A 23,334-nucleotide genomic window follows, 5' to 3' on the forward strand; every position below is an offset into this window, starting at 1 on the left:
GGCTCGATCCCAGGACTCTGGGATCATGACCTGAGCCGAAAGCAGAGGCTTAACACACAGAGCCACCCAGGCACCTCCTAAATATGCTTTTTTAGGTATTTTTACTCAGGTAGTCATGGGCCTGGTCTTTGACATAAACCCACAGGTGTGGCACCAGTGAAGTTAATTTGTGATTAAGCATATTCAGGCCTCTATGTTTCTGCTCCCCACCCCCCCATTTTTTTAGTTTTAATTGTGGTTAAAATAAAAATAAATAAAACCCACCCTCTTAACCATTTTTAAGTGCACAGTTCAGTGGTGTTAACTATATTCACAGTGTCGTATAGCAGATCTCCAGAACTTTCTCATCTTGCGAAACAGAAACTCTATACCAATTGAATGACAACTCCACTCTCCCTTTCCCCTCCCCCAGCCTCTGGCAACCACCCTTCTACTTTGTTTCTGTGACTTGGACCACCCCAGATAGCTTATACAAGTGGGGCCACACAGTCTTTGTCTTTCTGTGACTGCCTTGCTTCACTCATGATGTCCTCAATGTTCATACCTATTGTAGCGGGTGACAGATCCTTCTTTTTAAGACTGACTAATATTCCATGGAATGAATATATATCTCCCACATTTCCTTTCTCTATTCATTTGGGAATGAATATGTGGGCTTCTTCCGCCTGTTGGCTAATCGTGAATGATGCTGCAGTAAGGTGTGCAAGTCCCTATTTGAGATCCTGTTTCAAATTCTTTTGGATATTTACCTAGAAGTGGGATTGCTGGATCGTATAGTAACTTTATTTTTAGTTTTTTGAGGAAACTCCATACCATCTTGCACAGTGACTGCATCATTTTCCATTTCCACCAGCAGAGCACAATGGTTCCAATTTCCCCACATCCTCACCAGCATTCGTGTTTTGTATTTTGTGTTTTTTATGACTGCTCTCTTCATGAGTGCAAGGTGGTATCTCACTGTGATTCTAACTTGCATTTCTCTGACTGTTAGTGATGTTAAGTATATTTTCACACACTTGTTGGCCATTTGTGTTTCTTCTTTGAGGAACGTCTATCCAAGCCTTTGCCCACTTTTCAATTGAGTTATTTCATTTTTTGTGGTTGAGTCATAGAAGTTCTTTACGCATTCTGGACAGATATATAATTTACTATTATTTCCTCCCATTCCATAGATTGCCTTTCACTCTGTTGGTTGTTGCCATCAATGTGCAGAAGTCTTACAGTTTGATGTAGTCTATGTAGTAGATGTTTGTCTATTTTTGGCTTTTGTTTCCTGTTGTTTGGTGTCCTATCTGATAAATCATTGCCAAGTCCAATGTCATGAAGGTTTTCCCTGTGTTTTCTTCTGGAAGTCTCATGGTTTTAAGTCTTATGTTTAGGTCTTTAGTCCATTTCGATGTAATTTTTAAATATAGTGTAAGGTAAGGTCCTAACTTCAGTCTTTCACATGTGAATATCCTATTGTCCAAATGCGGCATTTTTTGAAGATGCTATCCTTTCCCTGTTGTGTGGTCTTGGCACCCTCTTGAAGATCACTTGACCACACATGCACAGATTGATTTCTGGGCTCTCTGTTCTGTCCCATCGGTCTATGTGTCTGTCTTTATGTCAGTACCTGTTTAGGTTGCTGTAACGTTATTATGTGTTTTGAATGCAGGAAGTGTGAGGCTTCCAACTTTGTTTTTGTTTTTTAAGATTTTTCTTTTTGGGTAATTCAGGCAATTTGAGATTCCATATGAATTTTAGGATTTTTTTTTCCATTTCTGAAAAAAATGCCATTGGGATTTTAAAAGGAAGTGTATTGACTCGGTAAATAGCTTTGGGTAATATAGACATTTTAGCGATATTAAATCTTCCAATGGATGAGCACATAACGTCTTTCCATTTATTTGTGTCTTCCTTAGTTTCTTCAGCAAAATGTTTTATACTGGGGGCGCCTGGGTGGCTCAGTAGGTTAAAGCCTCTGCCTTCGGCTCAGGTCATGATCCCAGGGTCCTAGGATCAAGCCCCGCATCGGGCTCTCTGCTCAGCAGGGAGCCTGCTTCCTCCTCTCTCTCTGCCTGCCTCTCTGCCTGCTTGTGATCTCTCTCTGTTGAATAAATAAATAAAATATTTTTTTAAAAAAAAGGATATTTGGGGCGCCTGGGTGGCCTCAGTGGGTTAAAGCCTCTGCCTTTGGCTCGGGTCATGATCCCAGGGTTCTGGGATCGAGCCCCACGTCCGGCTCTCTGCTCCACAGAGAGTCTGCTTCCTCCTCTCTCCCTGCCTGCCACTCTGCCTACTTGTGATCTCTGACTGTCAAATAAATAAATAAATAAATAAAATCTTTAAAAAAAATGTTTTATACTGTTCAGGGTACAGATCTACCACTTCCTTGGTTAAGTGTACTCTTAAGGTTTTTTTTTGTTTGTTTTTTTAATGCCATAACAAATGGGATTGTTGTCTTAATTTCCTTCTTGGATTGTTCACTGTTACTGTATAGAAATGCAGAACTGACATCAGATCTGTGTATGGGTTGTCTAGATGTGGTTTTCAGAGACATAAGGGACCATACCTGTATTATGCGATGTGTTAAGCTTCAAGTGATTGACAAAGCATTCCCAGTCTGTGTGACCGTAAGTCATTTGCCTCAGGTACTCCTTAAAACCAACCCCGGCAGGGGTGCCTGGGTGGCTCCATCAGTTAAGCATCTGCTTTTGGCTCGGGTCATGATCCCAGCATCCTGGGATCCAGCCCTGAACCCGCATCCCGGCTCCCTGCTCAGCGGGGAGTCTGCTTCTCCCTCTCCCTCTGCTCCTCCCCCATCTCATTCTCTCTCTCTCTCTCTCTCTCTGTCAAGTAAGTACATAAAATCTTTAAAACTAAATACATAAATAAATAGAACAAACGCCGGCCGTTTACGCATGTGCGTTGGACGGGCCAGCTACTGTTGTGGATGCAGGACACGCTTCTTGGGTCTGTCATGGCAGAAGAACTTGGAGGAAAAACAAGCGCCAGCAGCCGCGAGGGCGTCTTAGAGACCCCAGCCTCTGAGTTTAGAGTCTTTTCCCTCTAGACGTGAATGAGAGACAGTAGAAGGGAAAGAAACCAGGACGGGGGAAAAAAGAAAGAATGCCCTGATGAGTCTCGGAACCATGTTCTGCGAACAAAATGGAGCCGTTCAGCACAAGGGACGGGTGAGAGGCAGCCGTCAGAGATCAAGAGGCCGCAGGGCGGTCACGGTGCGTGTGGCTTCCTGAGTGGTAAGCTGACGGGGGGATAGAAGCCAGGAGAGAAGCTTCCTGCGGGAGAACGAGTGTGAGTAAGGCATCTGCCGAGCAGACTCTCAAGAACGTGGAGGGAAGAAGACGCGGCCGCGCTGGGATGTGAGGTCGACGTGCGCACCACGAGGCGTGAGGAAGGATGTATGGGCAGTGCACAGTGTCGACGATTTCGGAATTCCTCCTCAGCATTTCTGGTTTCTCCCGAGTAACGATCCCTGAGCAGAGCACCTTCCTCAGCTCGTCTGCTGCCACTAGGACAGTCCCTCAAGTGCTTTCTTCCCACCCCACTTCTTTCTTATCAACCCTAGTTCCCACTCTGGTCCACCAGCCCTAGGGTAACCACGACTCGGTGCATGCGTGTGAGAGAAAAAGCACGCCGCAGAGAAACAGACCCAAGAGACAGAGCCAGACAGAGAATTCACGAAGCCTTAAACACAGCTGCAGAATTAAAACAAAAATGTCAAGGGAACAGAGTGTTCCAGCCGACTGAACTTCCTGTTGGTAAGTCTCAGAGGAGGGGTGAGGTCTGGAGCTCTAGAACTGTGGTAGAGGGAGGGCCGGGGCTTGTTCGGGTTGCAGGGGGACCGCTTTGCAGGCCTGGTCACTCAGGACTGGGGTTCCCCTCCGCAAGGCTGTTGACACTCACTTCCTGAGACTGGCCATGGTCAGAGGAGGCTTTCAGCTACTGGTGTGCCCAACCTACAGAAAACAGGATGTCAGGTTTCAGATCTGATTAAGCCACAAGATGCAAATTCCTTCTCCACCCCTCCCCCACGCGGCTCCGATCACTGCCACCCACACCGGTCCCCTTTGGGCAGCAGAAATGCATTCATCTCCCTGTGTGACTCCCATGGGGGACTGCCGTCCTCCTTCGTTCATGGCCAGCTGGGCTGTACGAGATCAGATTTAGTGCCTAACCCATTTTCATTTGAGATTTACGGTCATTTTCCTTAGGAATTCCTTACTACCTCCTTGAGTGACTGATGAGACCCAATCTCAAATGAAGAGAATGGTTAAGTTGCTTCGCTCCTGAGGAAGCGCATAGCTAGGGGCCTGGGGTCCCCAGTCCCGGGGGGGTGGCCCCTCTGTCCTCAGTCGCTCCAGTGTGTGGTCATCCTGTCTCTCTCTCTCTCTCTCCCTGCTCACCTCTGTCTCTCTCTTTGTTTTGGCCTGAAGTTCCCATCACGTACAAAAAGAAACAAAAACACAAAACAGAGGGAATTCTGCTCAAGACCAGTAATCACCTGTTTTTCTGGAAGCAAGTACCGAGCACAAAGCACTCCCAGAACAAAACTCGGGGAGCAGCCGGCCCCCTAGTAGGAGCCCAGGATGGGTTTAAAGGTAATGCTTACTCAGAGGGCTAGCGTGTGCCCCATGCAGGCCACACTTTGCAGACCTGAGGACCATCCAAGCTGGCATCCAACGAGCCCTCACATCCCTCTCCACCACCCCTCAGGCTCTCCGAGACCCTCGCTCACGTGGTTCTTTCACCCCGAGCCTCATCCCCACCCCAACTCCACCAAGCGCCCCAGGCCGGCTGCCTCTTCCTCTCATCCGCAGGCCTTCCTAGGGGCGCAGCAGCCGCCAGTGTTCACAATGATTCAGGATAGTTAGGATCCTGATATTTTGTTCAAATTATGAGTCAGATATGTTCAAGGGTCTACTACTTACTGCCTCCTCAGATAAATGACAGTCTTCTAAGATCTGAACCCCGTGTGGGGCTCACAGGCCCAATGACACTGGTCATTGATGAAGAGAACATCGAGGTAACACGGAGGGTTAGAAAGGTCAGCAAGATGAAAAAAATCTTAAAAAGTCTCAGATACGGGGCACCTGGCTGGCTCCGTGGGAGCGCGCGACCCTTAACCTCAGGGTTGTGAGTTTGAGCCTCACGGTGGGCGTAGAGATTACTTAAAAATAAGATCTTTTACAAACAAGTCTCAAGTACCATCCCAGGTGGGGAAGCAGAGAAAGTGAACGAAGAGACGCGAGTGTAGGAAATGTAATAACGAGGTATTCCAAAGCTCAGAGTCACAAGGAAGCCTCAGGCTCTCAGGGTTGGGAGGTTATCCAGCAGGATGAGGCAACTAAACAAGCCTGTGAGTGGTAACACTCAGAAAAGGCCGAATGCCTGTCTACTCCAGAAAGAAACCCATAGTTCTTATCCATGAAATGTATGCATTATTTAAGTGAAGGTAACTGAAAACTAGTTTCCCAGATGAAGAAACACCACTCAAGATAGTGAAATTTATTCAGAATTGAGGTTCGAGACCCCTTCCTCCCTGCCCCTGCCTTTCCGGCACGTGCAAGCAAAAAAATGCAGAATTGAATCCGAACTTAGAATATCCAGTAACTGTCGAATAAAGGACAAATGAGGAGAAATGAGAGAAAGATGCATCTGTCCTCCAAGGTGAGGCTACCGCCAAGCAGAAGACATCATAGGAAGCAGGTGGAAATCATCAGTGGGGGACTTGGAGTTGAGAGACGGACAGGACGGACTCACGTTAGGAAGGAACCTGCTCGTAGCGATAGTGTTTTCTTCCGGACACAGGATGGCAGCTGCTCCCAGCAGTACCATGTCAAGAACCATCCAGCACTCATCACGCTTACTACTCACCAGCAACCATACTAAGCATTTCCCACGTATTAACTCACTTAATCCCTACAGCTCTATGGGATCAATTCTATGACTTTACAGACAGAGAAATGGGGGGAGGAATGGTTATGTAACTTGATCAAGGTCACACAGGGGGAGCCAGGAAGTCTGGTTTCCATGCTGACCTTTCTAACCTTCCGTGTTTCCTCAGTGTTCTCTTCTCTCTGCTCTTCCTACATTTGTAGGCAGCTGCCGCGGAAGCAGACCGCCATGTGGGTTAGCTGCTGCTTCTGCTCGGGTGCCCGTGTCCATTAGTTCTTCCAACACGTATTTACTCACCGCAGTGGAACTGGCCTTGATCACAGAACTTTGACCAAGGCAGAACGGAATGTGCCTTCATTAAGCGTCAAGTTCTAGGAGAGGATAAAGGAAGCAAACAGGCGGTTAGAAAGCAACTCTCTCAAAGACAGGAAGAGGACAGGCAGGAGGCTCGAGTGGGAAGCATGTCTCTGGGGGCAGGGGGAGGCCGGGGAATGGGGGAAGGGCAGCACGGTCAGGACCCCACTCCCTGGGGGAAGATCAACCTGGGACTGAGGAATGGATAAGGGTTTGCTCTGGGCAAAGGAAGGAACTGTGTTTCAGGCAGAGGACAGAGCTCTTTCAGAGACCTGAAAGCAGTTCAGGACGCCTGGAGTGTTGAGGACTGGGTGTTCTCTGCTGAAGAAGGGGCCAGAGAGGTAAGTGGAGGCCTTGTCAGGAAAGGGTGTGAGTTCACGTTTGAGAGAGATTGCTGTCTGTAGAGTGGAAACCGTCAGGGGAGATGGTGGACCAGGCTGAAGGAAAGCATGACACTTAGGAGATATGCGGAGATGAACTAGGACATCTTATCCAGACGGCAGTGGCTGGTGGGCGGCCGGGGGACCGATAGCTGGGGGACCGATGGCTGGGGGTCTCAGAGTTGGAATGGTAGCACTTTACTGGTAAAGAGGAGAGAAGAATCAAGAACGACTCCCAGCTTTCTGTCCTAACAAATGGGTGAACAGCGAGACCGCTCCAAGAGCAAAAGAGAAACTAACAGGCGGGGACACAGGTTTTTAGAAATTTTTGCAAATGTGCACTTTGCTGGGGTTGAAAAATGAGCATGGAGTGTGCAGAAAATTTCCCACTTAGGGAATGCTGGATGGCTCAGTTGGTTAAGCGTCTGCCTTTGGCTCAAGTTGTGATCCCACAGTCCTGGGATCGAGTCCTGCTTCAGGCTCCTTGCTCAGCTTGGAGCCTGCTTCTCCCTCTGCCTCCTCCTCTCCCTGCTCATGTGCTCGCTCTCTCTGAAAAATAAATAAATAAAATCCCTTTGGAAAAAAAGAAAGAAAGAAAGAAAGAAAGAAAGAAAGAAAGAAAGCGTTCTTCTCCTGTTGTCCGTGTAAAGAACGCAAAGGGGACGGGTGGTAGGCGGGACTTGGGCACTATTCTTCCTCATAACCTGTTTCACTTTACTGTGCAGAACCATCGCAGGTGTTTATTTTAAGGCCGTGCGGGTAATCTCCAGCTTTGGACAAACTCCTGCCCAATCCAAGACACCGGTTCATATTAGTAAATGCCTTTACTGGCAAAACTGCAACAGCACTTAACATCACTAAAAATATCCTAAAAGAAATTGTGATATGAAATTACTCTATGAAAATACACTTTTAAAAAAATGTACTTTTAATTCTGTAAATAGGTTCCCTTTTTTTCTAGAAGAAATTAGTTCTTTTTCCTTTTAAGAATCAGGAAAGAGGGGCGCCTGGGTGTCTCAGTCAGTTAAATACCCAACTCTTGGTTTTGGCTCAGGTCATGCTCTCAGGGTCGTGAGATCGAGCCCCACCCTAGGGCTCCGCACTCAGCGTGGAGTCTGCCTGTCTCTCTCCCTGGTTCTTCTCTCCCGCTTGCATGTGCTCTCTCTCCCAAATAAATAAATAAGATCTTTAAAAAAAAAAAAAAAAGAATAAGGAAAGATAGGGGTGCCCGAGTGGCCCAGTCTGTTGAGGGTCTTGGTTTTGGGTCAGGTCTTGATCTCATGGGTTATGGGATGGAGCCCCGAGTAAGGCTCTGCACTCGGCCTGAGTCTGGTTGAGATTCTTTCCCCCCTTCTCCCTGCTTGTGCTCACTCTCTCTTTAAAATGAATAAATAAATAAAATCTTTGGGTGGGGGGACAATAAGGAACGATAGAGAATCAGCCACATCCGCTACCCAAAATTCAGATGGGAATTAAGACACTTCAAATTCTGACAGTGATTACTCTGTTTTCAAACTAAAATTTTTCCTCCCCAATAGGTATTACTCAGGTCCCCCCCTCTCTTTTCTGCCTCATTCTTCCATCTCTGTTTGTTGGCATGGGTGTGCGTGTGGGTGTGTGTGTTCCTTTCTCTGTCCTTCCATGCCAGTCTCTTTCTCTACATCTCCACTGAACATTTTTTTAAGGAATGCTGCTTTGCCCGTGCTGGTATGTAAGTCTGACTTTGTCTTCTTGTAAGTTTGTATCTATCTTAATCATTGGAATGCTTTCAGCTATAACAAAATACTGTGCTCAAAACTCTTAAACCACAAAGAAATGTATCACTTCACCTAGGAAGAAATCAGGGGATAGTCCCTCCACAACTGGCCCGTTCAGTGCCTCAGCAGTCATTGGTGAATGACTATTTGGTGAATATTTACTGAAGACCTAGCTGTGCCAGCCTTGATTTAGGTACATGGGATGGACACTGACCAGAAAGAAACAAAAGTCTGTCTTCATGGAGCTTGTATTTTGGCTCTTCCCAGCTTTTCTCATGGTAGCAAAATGGTTGCTGCTGTTCTGGGGATAACATTAGGTAAGAAAATAGCCTTTATTTACAGGGCATCTCCTCCTCTCTGTGTCCTTATCAGAAATCATAAAGCTTTCCCCTTTACTCTCATTGACCAAAATCTCACTTATTTCTCTCTAAACCAATTTCTGGAAAGAGGAATTTTTTTCCCTCAATTGGCTCAGACTATTCTGGGTTTACTTCTTTACTGAAGTTTAAAAGGGCCGGGGCGGGGCGGGCCGAGAGGCGGGAGGCGCTGGGTGGCTCAGCTGGTCAAGGTCTGCCTTCAGCTCAGGTCATGATCCTGGGCTCCTGGGATCACGCCCATATCCGGGTCCTGGAATTGAGCCCACTTCAGGCTCCCTACTCAGCAGGGGTCTGCTTCTCCCTCTCCCCCTGACTCCCGCCCCCAACCTCACCTCTGGGTGGGGTACACAGTCTCTCTCTCTCTCTTTCAAATAAATAAAATCTTCAAAAAATATATTTTTTAATTAAAAAAAAAAAAAACTGTTACCAGGTGTCACACCCTAATGACTAGGGGTGGGGCCCAGGCATAGATACTTTTTTCCAAAGCTCCTTGGGTCATTCTAATTGACAGCTAGAGATGAGGCTGGGGTTCAGGTGTTCTGGATGATACAATAAGGTTGAGAAGGTTTGAGTTCCTTGTAGGGCTACATAATTTTCCCTCCTAAACATGGGACTTGCCTCAGAAGAAGCCCACGGTCTGCTGGGGCCTCCAGACCACCCTCTTCAGGTTTTTGTCAACGCTGCTCCTTGGCACGGGTAATCAGACCAGTGCACTCGCTGGGCTTCCCCTGCCCCACCCCAGGAAATCCCTGACGGGCCCTCGCTGCAGCTTCGGACGCCAGCCCCTTCTTTGCTGCCCTGGAGGAGAGCGCGTCTCTGTGGGTGTGTACAGACTTCCCTCCATCCAGTTTGGCTCTTTGTTTTCTTCTTCTTCTTCTTCTTCTTTTTTTTTTAATTAAACCTCTCCCCCAAATCATAAAGATACATGAGTTTGCTACAGCCACACAGAGCTAGCTGTGCCAAGGAAGGCTTGAATACTCTTCCCTTCCCATCTCCTTCTGCTGTCATGCTAGGTGCTCTCTGACTGTTTTCTCTCTCCGGCGTCAGGGACACTGGGGACACCGGGGCCCTGGCCACCCTGGGGATGTCTGGGGTGGAGGTGGAGTGGGAGGAACAGACTGTGGAGGGACTAGGCAGGGAGTCCACTGAAATCAAACAAATGGGACAGTTCAGTTTTTCCCCCACCAGCTTTTTCCTTCATGTTTCAGTTTAAAATAATTTTTAAACATCAAGAAAAGCTAAATACAAAAAACTCCCACATACCCTTCACCCAGGATTCCTTCCAGTTTTGCCAATTATCCTAATAATTTCTCTTTTTCTCAGCTCTACTGAGGCACAATTCACTAACAACACTGTAAGATACTTAAAGCATACATTGCCGTGATGTGTATGTATGTATGTGTATATAATGTATATACGACAACCCTTTACTTGACTATACAGTCGAAGGAGCCAACCAGAACCACACGTTGAGTAGTGGTCCTGTCGCTGTCATCTCCTTCAGCCTAGGACCCTTTTCCAGCCTTCCTTTGACCGTGCTTGGAGGTGACGGACCACTTTGAGGAACACCTTCCTATCTAGCTTCTCCAGTGTTTCCTCATGTTTAGACTGAGTCTATGCACTTTGGGCAAGAACATTCCAGAAGTGATGTTAGGCTCCTGTATCCTGTCGAGTAGCATGTGATGTCAATTTGTCCCCCCGTAGGTCATATTTACTTTGATCACTTGATTAATATGAGGTCTGTTAGGTTTGTTCTCTGTAGATGTGCTTTTTTCCTTTTGTAACTAATGAGGATCTTGTAAGGGGGATGTTTTTAAATTATGCAAAATCCCATTCCTCATCTCATTTTTACCCTCTAGATTTAGCATCCAATAGTATTTTTTGTACGGTTTTATCTATTTAGTTGAGAGAGTGTGTGTGTGCACTTGCGAGAAAGGGAGCACAGCAGGGAGAGGGTCAGAAGAAGCGGAAGAAGCAGACTCCTTGCTGAGCAGGGAGCCTGATGACTCCCCCTGGTGACCCCCAGGATCATGACTTGAGTCAAAGGCAGACCTTAACCGATTGAGCCGCCCAGCAGCCCCTCCAGTAGTATTTCTTACCTGAAATTATACCTATGATGATTGTCGTACAGCAATTGTCTTCCAAACTTTGTTTCCCGTTTGTTCGCTGGTGGTGTGCTCTGAGAGGTTTCTCTCCGCCGACTCACCTGTTCGTCAGTTTGGAGTCAGGAACTTCTATTTTATTTCATGGGTTATACCTCATCGCTATCATATTTCCTCTGATTCTTAAATTACCCCCAAATTATCCCAACATTGCCAGGGGGAACTCCTGCAGAGTACTTGGTCCTTTTAACACTCCTCTGTCATTCACTGAGAACGTCCATATTTTCTGTGAAAACAAGATGTTCCAGGCTAATCTCGTATTTTATCTGCCCCAGCCCTGCAATCAGCCGTTTTCTCCCAGAAGACCTGGTTTCTTTGGTGGAGAACGGTATTTAGAAACCAAGATCTGGGCTCTGGGTGCACTGATTGCTGCTGGGGTGTCACTGCCCCTCAGCTCCCTCGGTGGCTTCAACTAAGAAATACATGCATGTGTGTGTATAAATTGATGTCCACAGCCATGCCTTCACACCACCACCTCCCATCCACTCCAGCACCAGAGTTCATTCTAGTCCCTCCCACCCCCCGAATGTTTGTACCTCCCTTGCCCAGAAACCTGGCTCCCATAGGCCTCACTATATCAACTTATTTGCTCAACTTCCCTATGTAGCCAATCTCCTGATACCTGAAGAGCCAGTCAAAGCCTTCCTCATGCCATCTCCAATCGCTCCTGACGGTCTTCTGCACATTTGAACATCTTCCCTGTGGCTCGTTGCTACTCTGCTGCCTTCAGCCTCAATTTACCTTCCACACATTAAAAACAGCCACCACCTTCCATCTTCTGCCATCAGGGAAACCCTCCATTGTCACTCCTTTAACACACAAAACCCCTAAGCCTTTATGCTTTCATTTCAGCATTTTCAACTCTGTTCCTCAATGATAGTCACTTAGGGCAGAATTAGTTGTTTTGTTTTTGCCACATTCCCAGAATTTAGGGCTGAAGTGTGTGCATGTGTATATATTCTTTTTTGAGTTAGTATCTGCAGTCATAAAAGAATATTTGTTTCTTGCTCTTAATTTTAGAAACGGGTGATCAGCAGCATGCGTGGCCGCCAAGAGCTGCTTGATTGAGCTCTTGACAATTCTGCTCGAAGCTAATGGAGTTGCTGCTTAACTTATCACGGTCTTCATGATCTTTCCTCCCAGTGGGTCTTTTCTTTCACTGGAGACCCACCTATGGAAAGGGCTTTGCCTTTGATTTGATGACAAAGATTCTGCTAATTTGCTCCACTGCCTTATGCACTCATTCCTTCCCCAGATATCCCTCGAGGACCTGCTTTGTGTCTATGGCTGCCCGTGGTAACAAGGGCTCCACAACACACTCTCCCCTGCCCCGGCTACGTGTCTGGTGTTCTTTGTTCTTCCTTCCGCACCGGCTCTACTCACTGCCTGCCGGGCCAGACAGCAGGGGTGTCCGAAGGGGCATCGGAGAAAGTAAAGGAAGTGGGTCCTGATGAGAGACAACCAGCCCCCCAGAGAGGAAGGGGAACAACCCCCTCAGAGCCACTTTCCCTTCCCCTTAGGCTGTCACAAGAGCAGCAAGTCACAATCCCAGGTGACCCAGCAAAAATAGAGCATTTGCCAGCTGGGTTGTCTCTGTTCTGGCTTCTGGGGATCTTCTGGAGGGGCAGGAGGGAGGAAGAAGGGGAGCACACCCCCACACATGCTCATGGCTGCTGAAGTGCGCTCGGGGCTGTGCTGTCCTCTACCCCTTTCTCCCTGTTTTCCACTCCTTCCTCTAGTGAAGGCCTCTGCCTGGGCCCCAGAGAGCCCCGCAGCAGCTTTCCACTCTGCAGGTCCCGAGACCCCAGAACATGACAGAGGTGCAACTTGATTGCGCTGTGGGCCACGGGTTCTTGCTGGGCAAGGGAAGGCGTGAGCAGGGCGTGGGTGCAGCTGCGAGGTACTTCGGCGGCCGTGAGGCTCTCTGGGCCTAACGGTTTCCGGTGGGTAGGCACTTCCGCCCTCCTGTTTCTGAAGCCAGAAACCTGTGCTGGGGCAGCCCCATTCTGAGCCCAACAGAAGACGAGATAGAGGCAGAAAGAAAAAGGCCCCACGAGTCAGGGTTAGGAGACATGGTAAGAGACTCTGTTCCTATCACCCGCTCAGTCCCGTACCTTTCAAAGGAAGAAAGGAAAACAGTCACAAGCACAAGTATGTACTGTAAGGTACCAGGAAATGTCCTTCCCTGCTGTCAAGGGGACATACTCTTAATTCCTGGGGGCAGGGGACCCTTTCATGGGTGCCCAGAATGCCCTGCCCTAAATAAAAGAAATATCTGGTCCCTATTTATTTGAGCTTGTACACAAAGCTAAGCAGTATTAAAACAGCTACTCTTCTCAGAGGCCGGTTGAACTGTATCCGTGAGGAAGCTCAGGATCAGAGAGGTTAAGTGACTTGTCAGAGGAAGCCCAGTGAGAAAGTAGCAGAGCTGGAATTCAACCCACTGTCCGTTTCCGAAATTGAGGTCTTGCCCCTATATCCAGACCTGGAAAATACTTCGGCATTTGGGCTGTTCGTGTTTTAGGGAGTCAAGCTTTCTGCAGGTTCTACGATGGGAAGAAGGTCATGTTGCTAAGACTGGTACCTGAAGCGCAGTCTAAGTGCCGAGGGAGCACTGGTGGTGTTGGGAGGACAGCTGCACCAGAGCAGTCCTTCCTCACTCGAGCCGACTCTCCACTTGTTTGCTTTCCGGGATTCTCCCTAGGTTTCCCTAACAGGGCTCACTGTCGCCCACCCTGCTGTTGCTCTCTGACACTGTTCACCCTCCCTGTTGGGTGCGACCTTGGGTGAGGCCTTGGGGATGAGAGCAGGGCTGGCCAACGCTGCGGGACACCGAGGCGTCTCTCCCTGCCAGCCAGTCCCCTTCCATTCACAGTCCTTGCACGCATCTCCCCCTCTTCTCTCCGTCCTGGGGGTGGGGAGAGGGGATCCAGAAGGGGCACTTAGAGCTGGTGGCCAGTACACATGCTGGGAGCAGAGAAAGAACCTCCTGCAGATTCCAGGTCCTGCACGGGCCCCTCCCTCGCAGCCTCCTCCTGTTCTTCAGCCTCTGCTGGGACAGCCCTGGGGGAGGGCTGCTGTGCTGGGTCTTACGGGAATCTGGAATGGGATGTTCAGGGTCCCGCCCTTTACTCTACTTAATAGGAACTGGCGAAAAGGCCCTTTAGCGAGCAGCTTGTGGGAGCTGAAATTCCCACAGATTCCAATGCATCCATCAAATCAGGGGGAGAGAAAAAGATGTAATGCTACAAGGAACGTGAAAATCCTTGCTTGGAGTCCTTGTGCCCCCTCGCCCGGCACACAGACGAGAGACGGACGGAATGAGAGGTGTTTCCTGCAAACGCGACCGTGCACGTGGAAAGGATAAGGGATGAAAAATAGGAAAGGGGGGTCCCGTGGGTCCCACGCTGAGCGCTGGAGGCTCGGTGGCAAGAGCTCCCGCCTGGGGCCGCGAGAGAGGCAGCCGCATGCGGGGTCTCCCACTCCCACGCAAGGATGCTCGGAACCCCGGGTGTGACCTGAACGCCACCGTGTCTTTCGCACGAGGAAAGAAATCGAGGAGGACGCACGTCAAGGAGGGAAAGAGGAAAGAGGCAGATTTCGAGAATGGAAGAGCGGCGTTGACGCTGAGGGCAGGACAACCGCATTTTAGCGGGCGGGCGAGGTGGGGAAGGGCGGCGACGGGGCCGACCCCAGGGTCCCGCAGAAACTTCCGCGGGCGCGGGGCAGACGCCCGTCCCATCCCCATGTTTGGGCAGATGAATGGAGTCGTGACTCCCTCGCTCGAGTCCTGCCCTGGGAGGGGACAGTATCTGTTTAGATTTGTGTCTAAATTTAAACCCCGATCGCCGGCCTCCCTCCCCCGCTCCCCACCCCTTCCCCCTCCCGCGGCCTCCCCCTTCCTCGTGCTCTCGCGCAGGGCCGGGCCGCCCGCAGTCCCGAGCCAGGCAGCCGCGCGCCACCGCCCCTCACCCAGCCGGGCCCGGGGCGCGGAGCGGAGCGCACAGCGAGCGCGGCCGCCGCGGAACAGGCACCTGGAGGCCATGGAGGTACGGCGCGCGCGCGGGGGCGGCGGGCGCGCGGGGGCGCAGCTGCGGGGCTCCGGCCGCCCGCGACCCCAGCCCCGACCCCACCGCGCCGGGCCGGAGGGCGCGCGGGGTAGGGGCCGCGGGCGCGCCAGGTGTTGGCCTCAGGACCTCTGCGCCCCCGAGTTAGAAAGTGAGTCCGCGCGCGGGCAAACATGCGGGGCCAAAAAAAGAAAAAGAAACCGCGGCGAAGCAGAAACCCCGGGTCTGAAGAGGCGGGCGCTGAGCGAGAAGCAGAACGGGCGCCGCGGGCGCCGCGGGCGCTGCTGGGCCGGGCTCCGGGCTTCCCTCCCGACTGAGGAGTGACCTTTAGGACAGCCCTCCCGCTTCCCGAGCGCTCTCTGTCCGCCACATCTTCCGGACCTCTGGGAAGGCTCGGCTCGTGGGCAGCCGGCCCCGCGTCTGGTCAGCCCCTGCCTCCCCAGCCGGGCCGCCGCGAGGGTTAGGGCCGCATCTGCGGGGCGCCCCGGGGTGAGCCCCCCCCCCGCCCCGCTTCCCCGCCCGGCTCCGTCCTGGTGCTGCTCCCGCCTCCGTGGGGTGCGGGCGTCCCCCCAGTGGAGGGGCGCCTGGTGTGCTCCCCTGTCCCGCCCTCCTCCCCGTTCTGAGGCTTCCGCCCATTTCCCCTGGAAACGGAGACCGGACGTCTAGCCCTGAGCTGGTCTTCACGGGAGGGACTTTGGAAACAGACGGAAGGAGAAGGCGCAAAGGTTCGGCAGCTGCTTGGGTGACTCCCACCCACAATCCAGAGGAAGACCGTTGCTCCGGGGGCTGTAGCCGCAGCAGTCACGACTCCGTGTCCTTCCGGTCCCGCTCCAGGCTCTGCAGCCCGGGAGGCCTGGCTGGCTCTCCTGAGCCATGACCCCGGCTGGGCCTGTGAAGCCCTGTGACTCTGCAGGGCTCTGGGTCTGTCCTGAGCAGGCACCCTGCACTCAGACATCCCGCTGCACTGGTTGTCTTCGAGGAGCAGGGTCGTCTTCAGGGTGCCCCTAGAGTGTGGGATCCGCCCTCCAGAGAAACACTGATAAGCCGGGGAAGCTCGTGCAGATCAGGGCTGGGGAAGGGCGCAGGCGGCCCACAAGGCAAAGCTCCGCAGGTGGCTTCCCGGCCTGCTCAAAGACCCTCCAAGCGCTAGCATCAGGATTCTCCCCGCTGGCTACAGCTTTGGGGCGGAGGAGGGAGATGGCCCGGAGTGGGGCGCCCAGCTTGTGGGGGGAGGGGGCAGGTGAATGAAGGCTCCTAAAGCAGTGGCTTGAGAAGTGGGTTCCCTCCTCTGGGAGAGTACAGGAGGCCTCAGGCCCTAGGCTAGAGGTTGGGTATGACATAGGACCCGTCTGATACCTTGCAGAAATGGACTGGGAATAAGAGCAAAGCAAGCCTTAGGCTTAAAAGCCTGTTGCTGCTTGGGGGCCAAATTCGAGTGTGAACTTTGTTCTGGGAAGACAATGGCCCTGCCGTTCTCTCAGGTTCTCTCTCAGCTGAGGAAGGAATGGTGTGTGGCAGAGGCCCTGAACTGTCACCTGAGCGACTTCCTGTGTGGCTTGGGGCCGGGGAAAGGCAAGGCCCTCCGGTCTACAAAGGGAGCGGGTCGTGGCTGCTGGGGGGTTTTCCCAAGCCGGGGGCTGGGAGGGAATTGCTCAGTCAGCCAGGAAGCCTGTGCCTTGCGCTGGGTTTGCCGAGGGGCACGGATTGCTGATTAGCAGTGACTGCTTTTGAAGTTTCTTTGTCAAAACGACTGAAAAAGCAGCTGCAGCCCCTAGCTCTGGAAAAGGAAGAGGAAACTGAGAGGCTGGGGAAGTGAGGATTCATAGCCAGGAAGTAGACTTTTTCTGGTGGGACATGATATGCGGGAGTGGGATTGGGGAACTCCTGACAAACCTCAGAGCAAACCTCTCTTTTGGGAGATGAAACCCACTTTTGAGGCAAGAGGGCACCTCTCTGTTTGGGGAGAGACTGACTTGTATGACTTCTCAGTATGAGGAATTCAAGCCATATCAACAAGTCTTACTCAACATTCGCTCTCTAGAGCTAACCTACCTCTTGCAAGTCTTCGGGAACTCTGTTCTTTTTTTTTTTTTTAAAGTCACTGTTACCGATATCAGTCATTACTTCAGCCCTCATTAAGCCCTCTGGAATAAACAAGATAAAGATATCTTTCAAAAGCTCACAGTGCGGTAGGCCAAATGAGACTTACCAGATCCTGTCCTGTATGTGTTTTCAAATGCGTGAGTGCCAGACGAATGACTACCGCCCATCATAAGTATTCTGGTGTTTTGAGGTGAGACCTGGCAGAAGCCATAAAAGAAAGGTGGGTGGTGAGGAGAAGGCAAGGAATGGGTACAGGGAGAGCATGCCAGCTTTGTTCAGGAAAGTAGGCCAGTTGGCTGGAGAGGAAGGTAGGGAAGCATCGAGGGAAAAAAATGAAAGTAATAAGATAAAACCACAGGGCCTCCAAGTTAGTGGATGCTGGCCAAGTGGGTGAGTGGGAGCTGGAATCCAAGCCATCTGGACGAAAGGGTTACTTTTTCTTCATACAAAGTCTCCTTGTCTAGCTGTGCCCCCAAAGGGGTGCCTTTTTCTAATTCAGACAGAGGCCAGCTGCAGGCCTCCGAGGCCAGAGAGTGGATGGCCCTGGGTTCTACTCTGCAGAGAGCAAGAAACTCCACAGGGCCTTTAGTAAGATGGCGGTCATGAGGAAGCAGAGATGGACTGGCAGAAATGCCAGTTCCTAGAGTGAGCAAGGGAACCAGGCTGAGAAGCTTCTCTGAGTGTCCACACAGCTTCTGCCTTCAAGAGAGAGTAAGGATGGAAAAGAGGGAAGAGTAAAGAGCATGTGTCAAAGGAGAAATCAGAAATGACCGCCATGCTTGAGCTCACAGGGTGCCCAGAAGCGTTGAGCTCCCCAAGACACCAAGGGGAAGAGTGCAGCTTTGACGTAAGCCTACACGCCTTTTGTAAGCGGAATCTGTCCTGTGGGTCTTCCAGTCTCCAGAGACGGGCACAGTGCCTACAATTACAATCATTTCACTTCTCAGGAAAAGTTTGCTTGGTAAATGAATTACCAGAAACAGGGAACTCCTTGACATCTCAGTCCACATCTCCAGTGCTGCCACCTTGGGAAGCCTTCCCAGATGCCCTCAGACTCTGCAGCGGTCTCCCGAGCACTTTGTGCAAATGGGATCCCAGTACTAGGCAGACTGGTAATTGTCTGCCCAGCTGGCTCTTTCCCCGGAAGGCCCAACAGACACTCAGTAAATGCTTTTTGAATGACCAGAGATTGATTAATGATGGGGAAAAGATCAGATTTTTTTTTTTAAAGCAAGGTTTAGGTATATTGGTTTTGAAATGCCCAGCGCCCCATGAGAAATACAGGCCTCCGTATTTCTCAGATCCGTATCTGTCAGATGTCCCCCGATGTACTCGAGTTTCTCTGGAGCAGCTAATGGGCCCATCGCTGTGGATGGGAGCCGGAGGAGTAGAGCAGAGAAAGAGCTAGAGACTTAGGACACCCGAAGCAAATTAGTGTTCTCAGTCGTTCAACTGTAAATCGTAGGCTCTACGAAATAGCTGGCGAAGAATTTTAATCTTCATGGATGAAATCCTTCATTTGCTCGGTGACTAGTAGACACATGAAAATCAAACTTACGTCCCACAACCACGTGTCTGCTATTTAGGTGAACGTCTGTGAGGACTGAACTTTCTTGCCACTGAACAGATCATTAATTTCTAGTTTGGATGGGGACAGCTAATGATCCCTTTCCTCTGAGGCTACGCCCGGTCGTGTCCAGATATCTTTTGTTCCTCATCTGTTCATGGAGAGTTTATTCATGCTGAACCTTGTGTGTGAATGTGACGCAGAAATTACGGGGCTGTCGTGTCTTTTCCTCCTCTCAGACTATCGGTATCACTGACGATGAGAGAGAGAGGAAGGGACGGAGAGCGTGTGTGTGACCCGTGTGTGTCCCTGTGTACAGAATGTGTTCCATTTGTAACCTACTTTTTCACTGATTTTTTAAAATTTCATTAAGTTTTTTTTTACCCCAATTTCACCAGCAGCCTTTGCTGTTTTGGGACCCACCCTCTCACGGAGCCACCCGTCAGCGGTTGTTAGGGATCAGTGGTTAGGGTGGTTAGGGTTAGGTGGTTAGGGATCGCGTGGTGTCTGGAAGCTGGGGTTTAGCTCGGAGGACTTGTGGGTGTCCCCGAGCACCCTGGCATTCCTGTGTGGCTCCCGGGTGCTCAGCGGGACCCTCAAAGTAACACGGGCTTCCACGTAACCGCCACCGTTCACTCGCCGGCCTGCAGTGACAGGGAATTGGGGGCAGCCCAGGCCCCATCTCCGTCCCGGGAGGGGTGAGTGTGCATTCCTGGGATGGAGTCAGGTTTCAGAGCCTGATCCGCATGCCTCCTCTGGCGAGCCAGGGCAGGGGTTCCGTGGGAAATCGGACCGCGGGTGGCTCAGCGGCCCAGTAATCTTATCAGGGCCACGGGTTCCAGAGAAATCTGAAGACAGCCCTGCCTTCCTCTAGTAATAGCTTCAGGTTCGCAGGCGGTTTGACCACCGCCGCTCACTCATTTCAGAGCTGCGGGTGGGAGGAAACCTTCTCTGGCCGCCCCGCCACGTCGGGAGGGAGAAAACAAGGGGCTGCTGGTGGCCGGCAGCTCGCATCTGGGAGGTCGTGTGGCCTGCGCCGTAAGAAGGAAGGTGATAGTTTCATCCCAAAACGGGGTCCACCTCGTGTCTGGCCTTCAGGGCGTTATGCGGACATGTTCATCCCTCTGCGCGAAAGCGGATGCGAGGACCCTGAGGACACAGGGCTTGGGCTTGGTGGCCACCATCAACCTCACTGTGCTGGGGCGCTCCAGGAGCTCATCTCCTGAACAGATCTGCCCTCGTACCTTGGTCATGGGGGGCAGTGAGCGCCCCGTCTTCTTTCTTTCGGGCACCTGTCTTCTGGGAATGGTGGAAAACGAGCGCCGAGCCCGTGAGACCCCCCCCCAGATCCTTTCCTGAGAGGAGGGGTTCCAACCACTGCAATCACCAGCCCCAGGAGCTCCCTGGGAGGGGAGCAGACACTCTGGAGAGGCCATCAGAACCCGTCCTTAATGGATAATGTTGGCGCCCCCAGGCAGGAAGCATGGAGAAATTACGGACGCTGGAACTTGACATTTTCTCCAACCACGAAGCCGAGCCTCTGCATTGTCAGGTGTCCCCAGCCCTTCGTTCAGAAACTGCTGTGCCATATCAAGGCCACCCTCCTGGCCTCAGGGTAGCAATCACAGGCCTTCCCAGACTGGCTCTTCTGTGACTGACCACTAACAAGTCACAGGGCAGGGCCCCCTCGCGCTTTAACGACCTGCAGCGAACAGGCATTGAGGCCAGGCTCTGGGGACACAGAGCTGAATGCCTCGCTCCGCCTGGCCTTGAAGAACTCGGGACTAGGAGCGGGCAAGCACCTACAGGTGAGTTTGAGTGGTCTGAGCTCCCAAGGACAGAGGACAAGTGGTATACCCGCCCAAGGTTCAGGAGGACTTCCTGTTAGGGGCACTTTCTCAGTGAGGTCTTGAGGGATGAGTAGGAGTTCTAGTGCAGAAAGTCGGGAAGAGCATCCTAGACAGGGCGTGACAAGAGCAAAGCCTCTGGCCAAGAGATGACACGTGTGTCTGGGGACTCCCGCAGTTTGTTCCTGGAGGACAAAGCAAGATAAAGGGTTTGAAGTTGGGGGACTGGATGGGGGACCCAGAGAAATATAAGTTACAGTTCCTGCCTCAAAGGAGCTCTCTTCTGTTTGGGGAAATAAGACGCGCACACATGATGTACAAAATACAAGATACTATCTTGATAAGCTCTCGGGTATGTAGGAGTTCGAAGTCAGCTTCTCTCATGGCAGCCAGAGAAAACTTGCTTCCCCTGCTGGGGATTCCCCGGCCCCCCAAATATGGCAGCCTCCTGGCAGCCCCGGGGTGCACGACCACGGGGATTTCAACCCCGTGATGAGCACAGCCTTGGGCCTGCACCTGCGCAGTGCGCTGAGGAAATCCGTTTGAAACAGGCTTCAGGCCCCGAGGGAATGTGTTTGTGAGGCTCACCAGAAGCCACCCCCAGGGAGCTCGCCTTCGTCAGAAAGAGGCCTCTGGGAACAGCCGTGCTCACGAGAAGCCGCCTCGTCCCATTCACATGTCTACCCGCAGCCCCACTCGTTCCTCCCACCGTGGTCGCCCACCCTGTGCCCGGTCTGAAAAGCTCGTGCCAGGACAAGCTGAGGTGGGCCCAGCAGCAGCCGGCCCGGGCCGGGTCCTGCAAACCCAGCAACAGAAACGGGAAGCCGGGCCTTGTGGCTGCTGTTACACAAGCCCAGCACCCACACCAGAGGTCACCGAGAATTTATGTGTCACAACAGGCCGCAGAGGGCTGCAGGCCTCCTCAGGACCTCCCCTCCAGACCCCCACCGGCCACAGTTCACTCCACGCACGTGAGCTAAAGGGACAGCTCTCCCACCCCCACCTCGCCCCACCTCTGAACTACGTTCCCAGGCTCCAGGCCCCCAGCTCGGCTTGCTTTTGAGGTACGTTTCCATGGATAATGAGAACCACTGCTGAGCAGCCACATGGATGTCAGTGAAAGTCCTGTTCCCTCCGTTTTCCAGATAAGGATGCTGGGGCTTCATATGATTATGTGACCAACGCCTAGAAGGGACTACCCGGAGAGCCAACGCTGGAACCCACCCTGTTGGGTGGGTTTTCTCCTTTCTCCTCCCTGGGGAAGCTTTGGCCACCCTCGTGACATCTGTGTGCTCCCAGGGAGACCACAGGCCCCTGGGCCCGGCCCATCCTCCTCCAGCCCAGGGCCAGCCCACAGTGGAGGCCAGGTGGCAAGGCATGGGGCCCTTAACGTCTGACAGAGTCGTCTGAGCCCTCCCCGCGTATCTGAAAGGCTTCTGGAAGGTTCCAGCTGTATTGCTTGGGGAAATGAGTGCAAACGTCTGTGGCAAAAAAGGAAGTTTAAATAAAAATGCAATTTTAAGACTTCGAGTTTCAAGAGCAAGAAGGAATGTTAGTGATTTCTCCAGTTCCCCTCACTTTAAAGATGAGGAGACTACACGTAAATGCTTCACCAGTGGTCACTCTGTCAGCCAGTCAGTGGTAAAGTTGGAACTCAGACGCAGGCGTCCCAGCCCTCCGGACAGGACATTCCCCTGCACAGGTCACTGTAGATCCGTGTGTGGAAATCATCATTACTGTCTCACGGCCCCGCTTCTGTGTGTCGTCTCCTCGAGGCTCTCCCAAGGCCTGGGTGGGGCTCCATTTTCTAGGCTTTACCTAGCAAGCAGCTTTATTTCTGGGGGTGACACAGGCAGGGAGAGGAATGGCCTTTGTTGTCATCCTTCTAGCTTGTGAGGGCAAACGGTCAGGGCTAAGGCTGGGAGGCCCGACCTCGCAGGTGCCACTCCTACTAGCCTTCCTCGGGGGTCTTCCTGGGACAGCCACTGACCCGTTGCCCAGTCCTGTCTGAATCTTCCCCTGAGCGTCTAAACTGGAGAAAACCAAGGTTGGTGCCAAGCCCTTGTGTTTTCGGGGGGACGTGAATGGGAGCCCCAGCCTGCAGCAGAATCCCAGCGTGCTGCCCTCAGGGAGAACCTCGAGCCTCCGAGTGGGTAGGCAGAGGAGTTTGCTAGCCATTGCATGGCTTAAAACAATAGGAATTTATCCTCCTGGTGCTGGAGGCCAGATACTTGACGGTGTCCCAGGGCCACATTCCCCACCGAGGCTCGAGGGGAGACGTTGTTCCGCGCCTCTTCTAGGTCCTGGCGGCTGCTGGCTTCCTGGGCTTGTGGCCACAGTGCATCTCTACCCCAGGCTCACTTCACCGTCTCCGTGTGCCTGTCCTAAGGAACGTGTGTCACTGGACGCAGGAGTCACACTGATCATCCAGGGGGCTCTCCACACCTCGAATCCATAAGCCTTTACCAAACAAGGGAACATTCACAGGTTCCGGAGACTCGGACCTGTGTGACCATATCTTCTTGGGGGCCACCACTTAGCCCACGACAGCAGGCGACTTGCTGTCCGTCATAGGGGCAGGGGACTTGGGGCTTTGGCAGAGGGAATCCGGGGTTATTGCCGGCTCTACGGCTACACCACTGTCTCTGTCACTGCCTGCGAGTGAATTACCAGTGACTACTCATGCGTCTGCCCTGTGACTGATCTCCTGCCCTTGGGGTAACCTACAGCCCCCGTATTGGGGTGGGTCCCAAACACGGTCCTCGTGGGTCCAAGCCACAGTCGGGAGAAGGGGTCCACAGGGTGCTAGAGTGGGTCTC

The 23,334-nt window shown here is 51.9% G+C and overlaps 1 protein-coding gene across 1 annotated transcript in view; it reads left to right on the forward strand.

The window, feature by feature from the left end:
- Positions 1 to 14,830: 14,830 nt before the first annotated feature.
- LOC111150665 (RCSD domain containing 1) overlaps positions 14,831 to 23,334 on the forward strand; it is a 61,783-nt gene continuing 53,279 nt past the window's right edge. The window contains exon 1 of the mRNA XM_022508183.1: positions 14,831 to 14,980. Coding sequence (XP_022363891.1) covers positions 14,975 to 14,980 — 6 coding nt within the window. The 5' untranslated portion in view covers positions 14,831 to 14,974. The remainder of the gene's footprint in view (positions 14,981 to 23,334) is intronic.

The sequence above is a fragment of the Enhydra lutris genome, unplaced genomic scaffold (assembly GCF_002288905.1).
Source record: "Enhydra lutris kenyoni isolate GAN:26980312 unplaced genomic scaffold, ASM228890v2 scaffoldscaffold24, whole genome shotgun sequence".
In the NCBI taxonomy this organism is placed as follows: domain Eukaryota; kingdom Metazoa; phylum Chordata; class Mammalia; order Carnivora; family Mustelidae; genus Enhydra; species Enhydra lutris.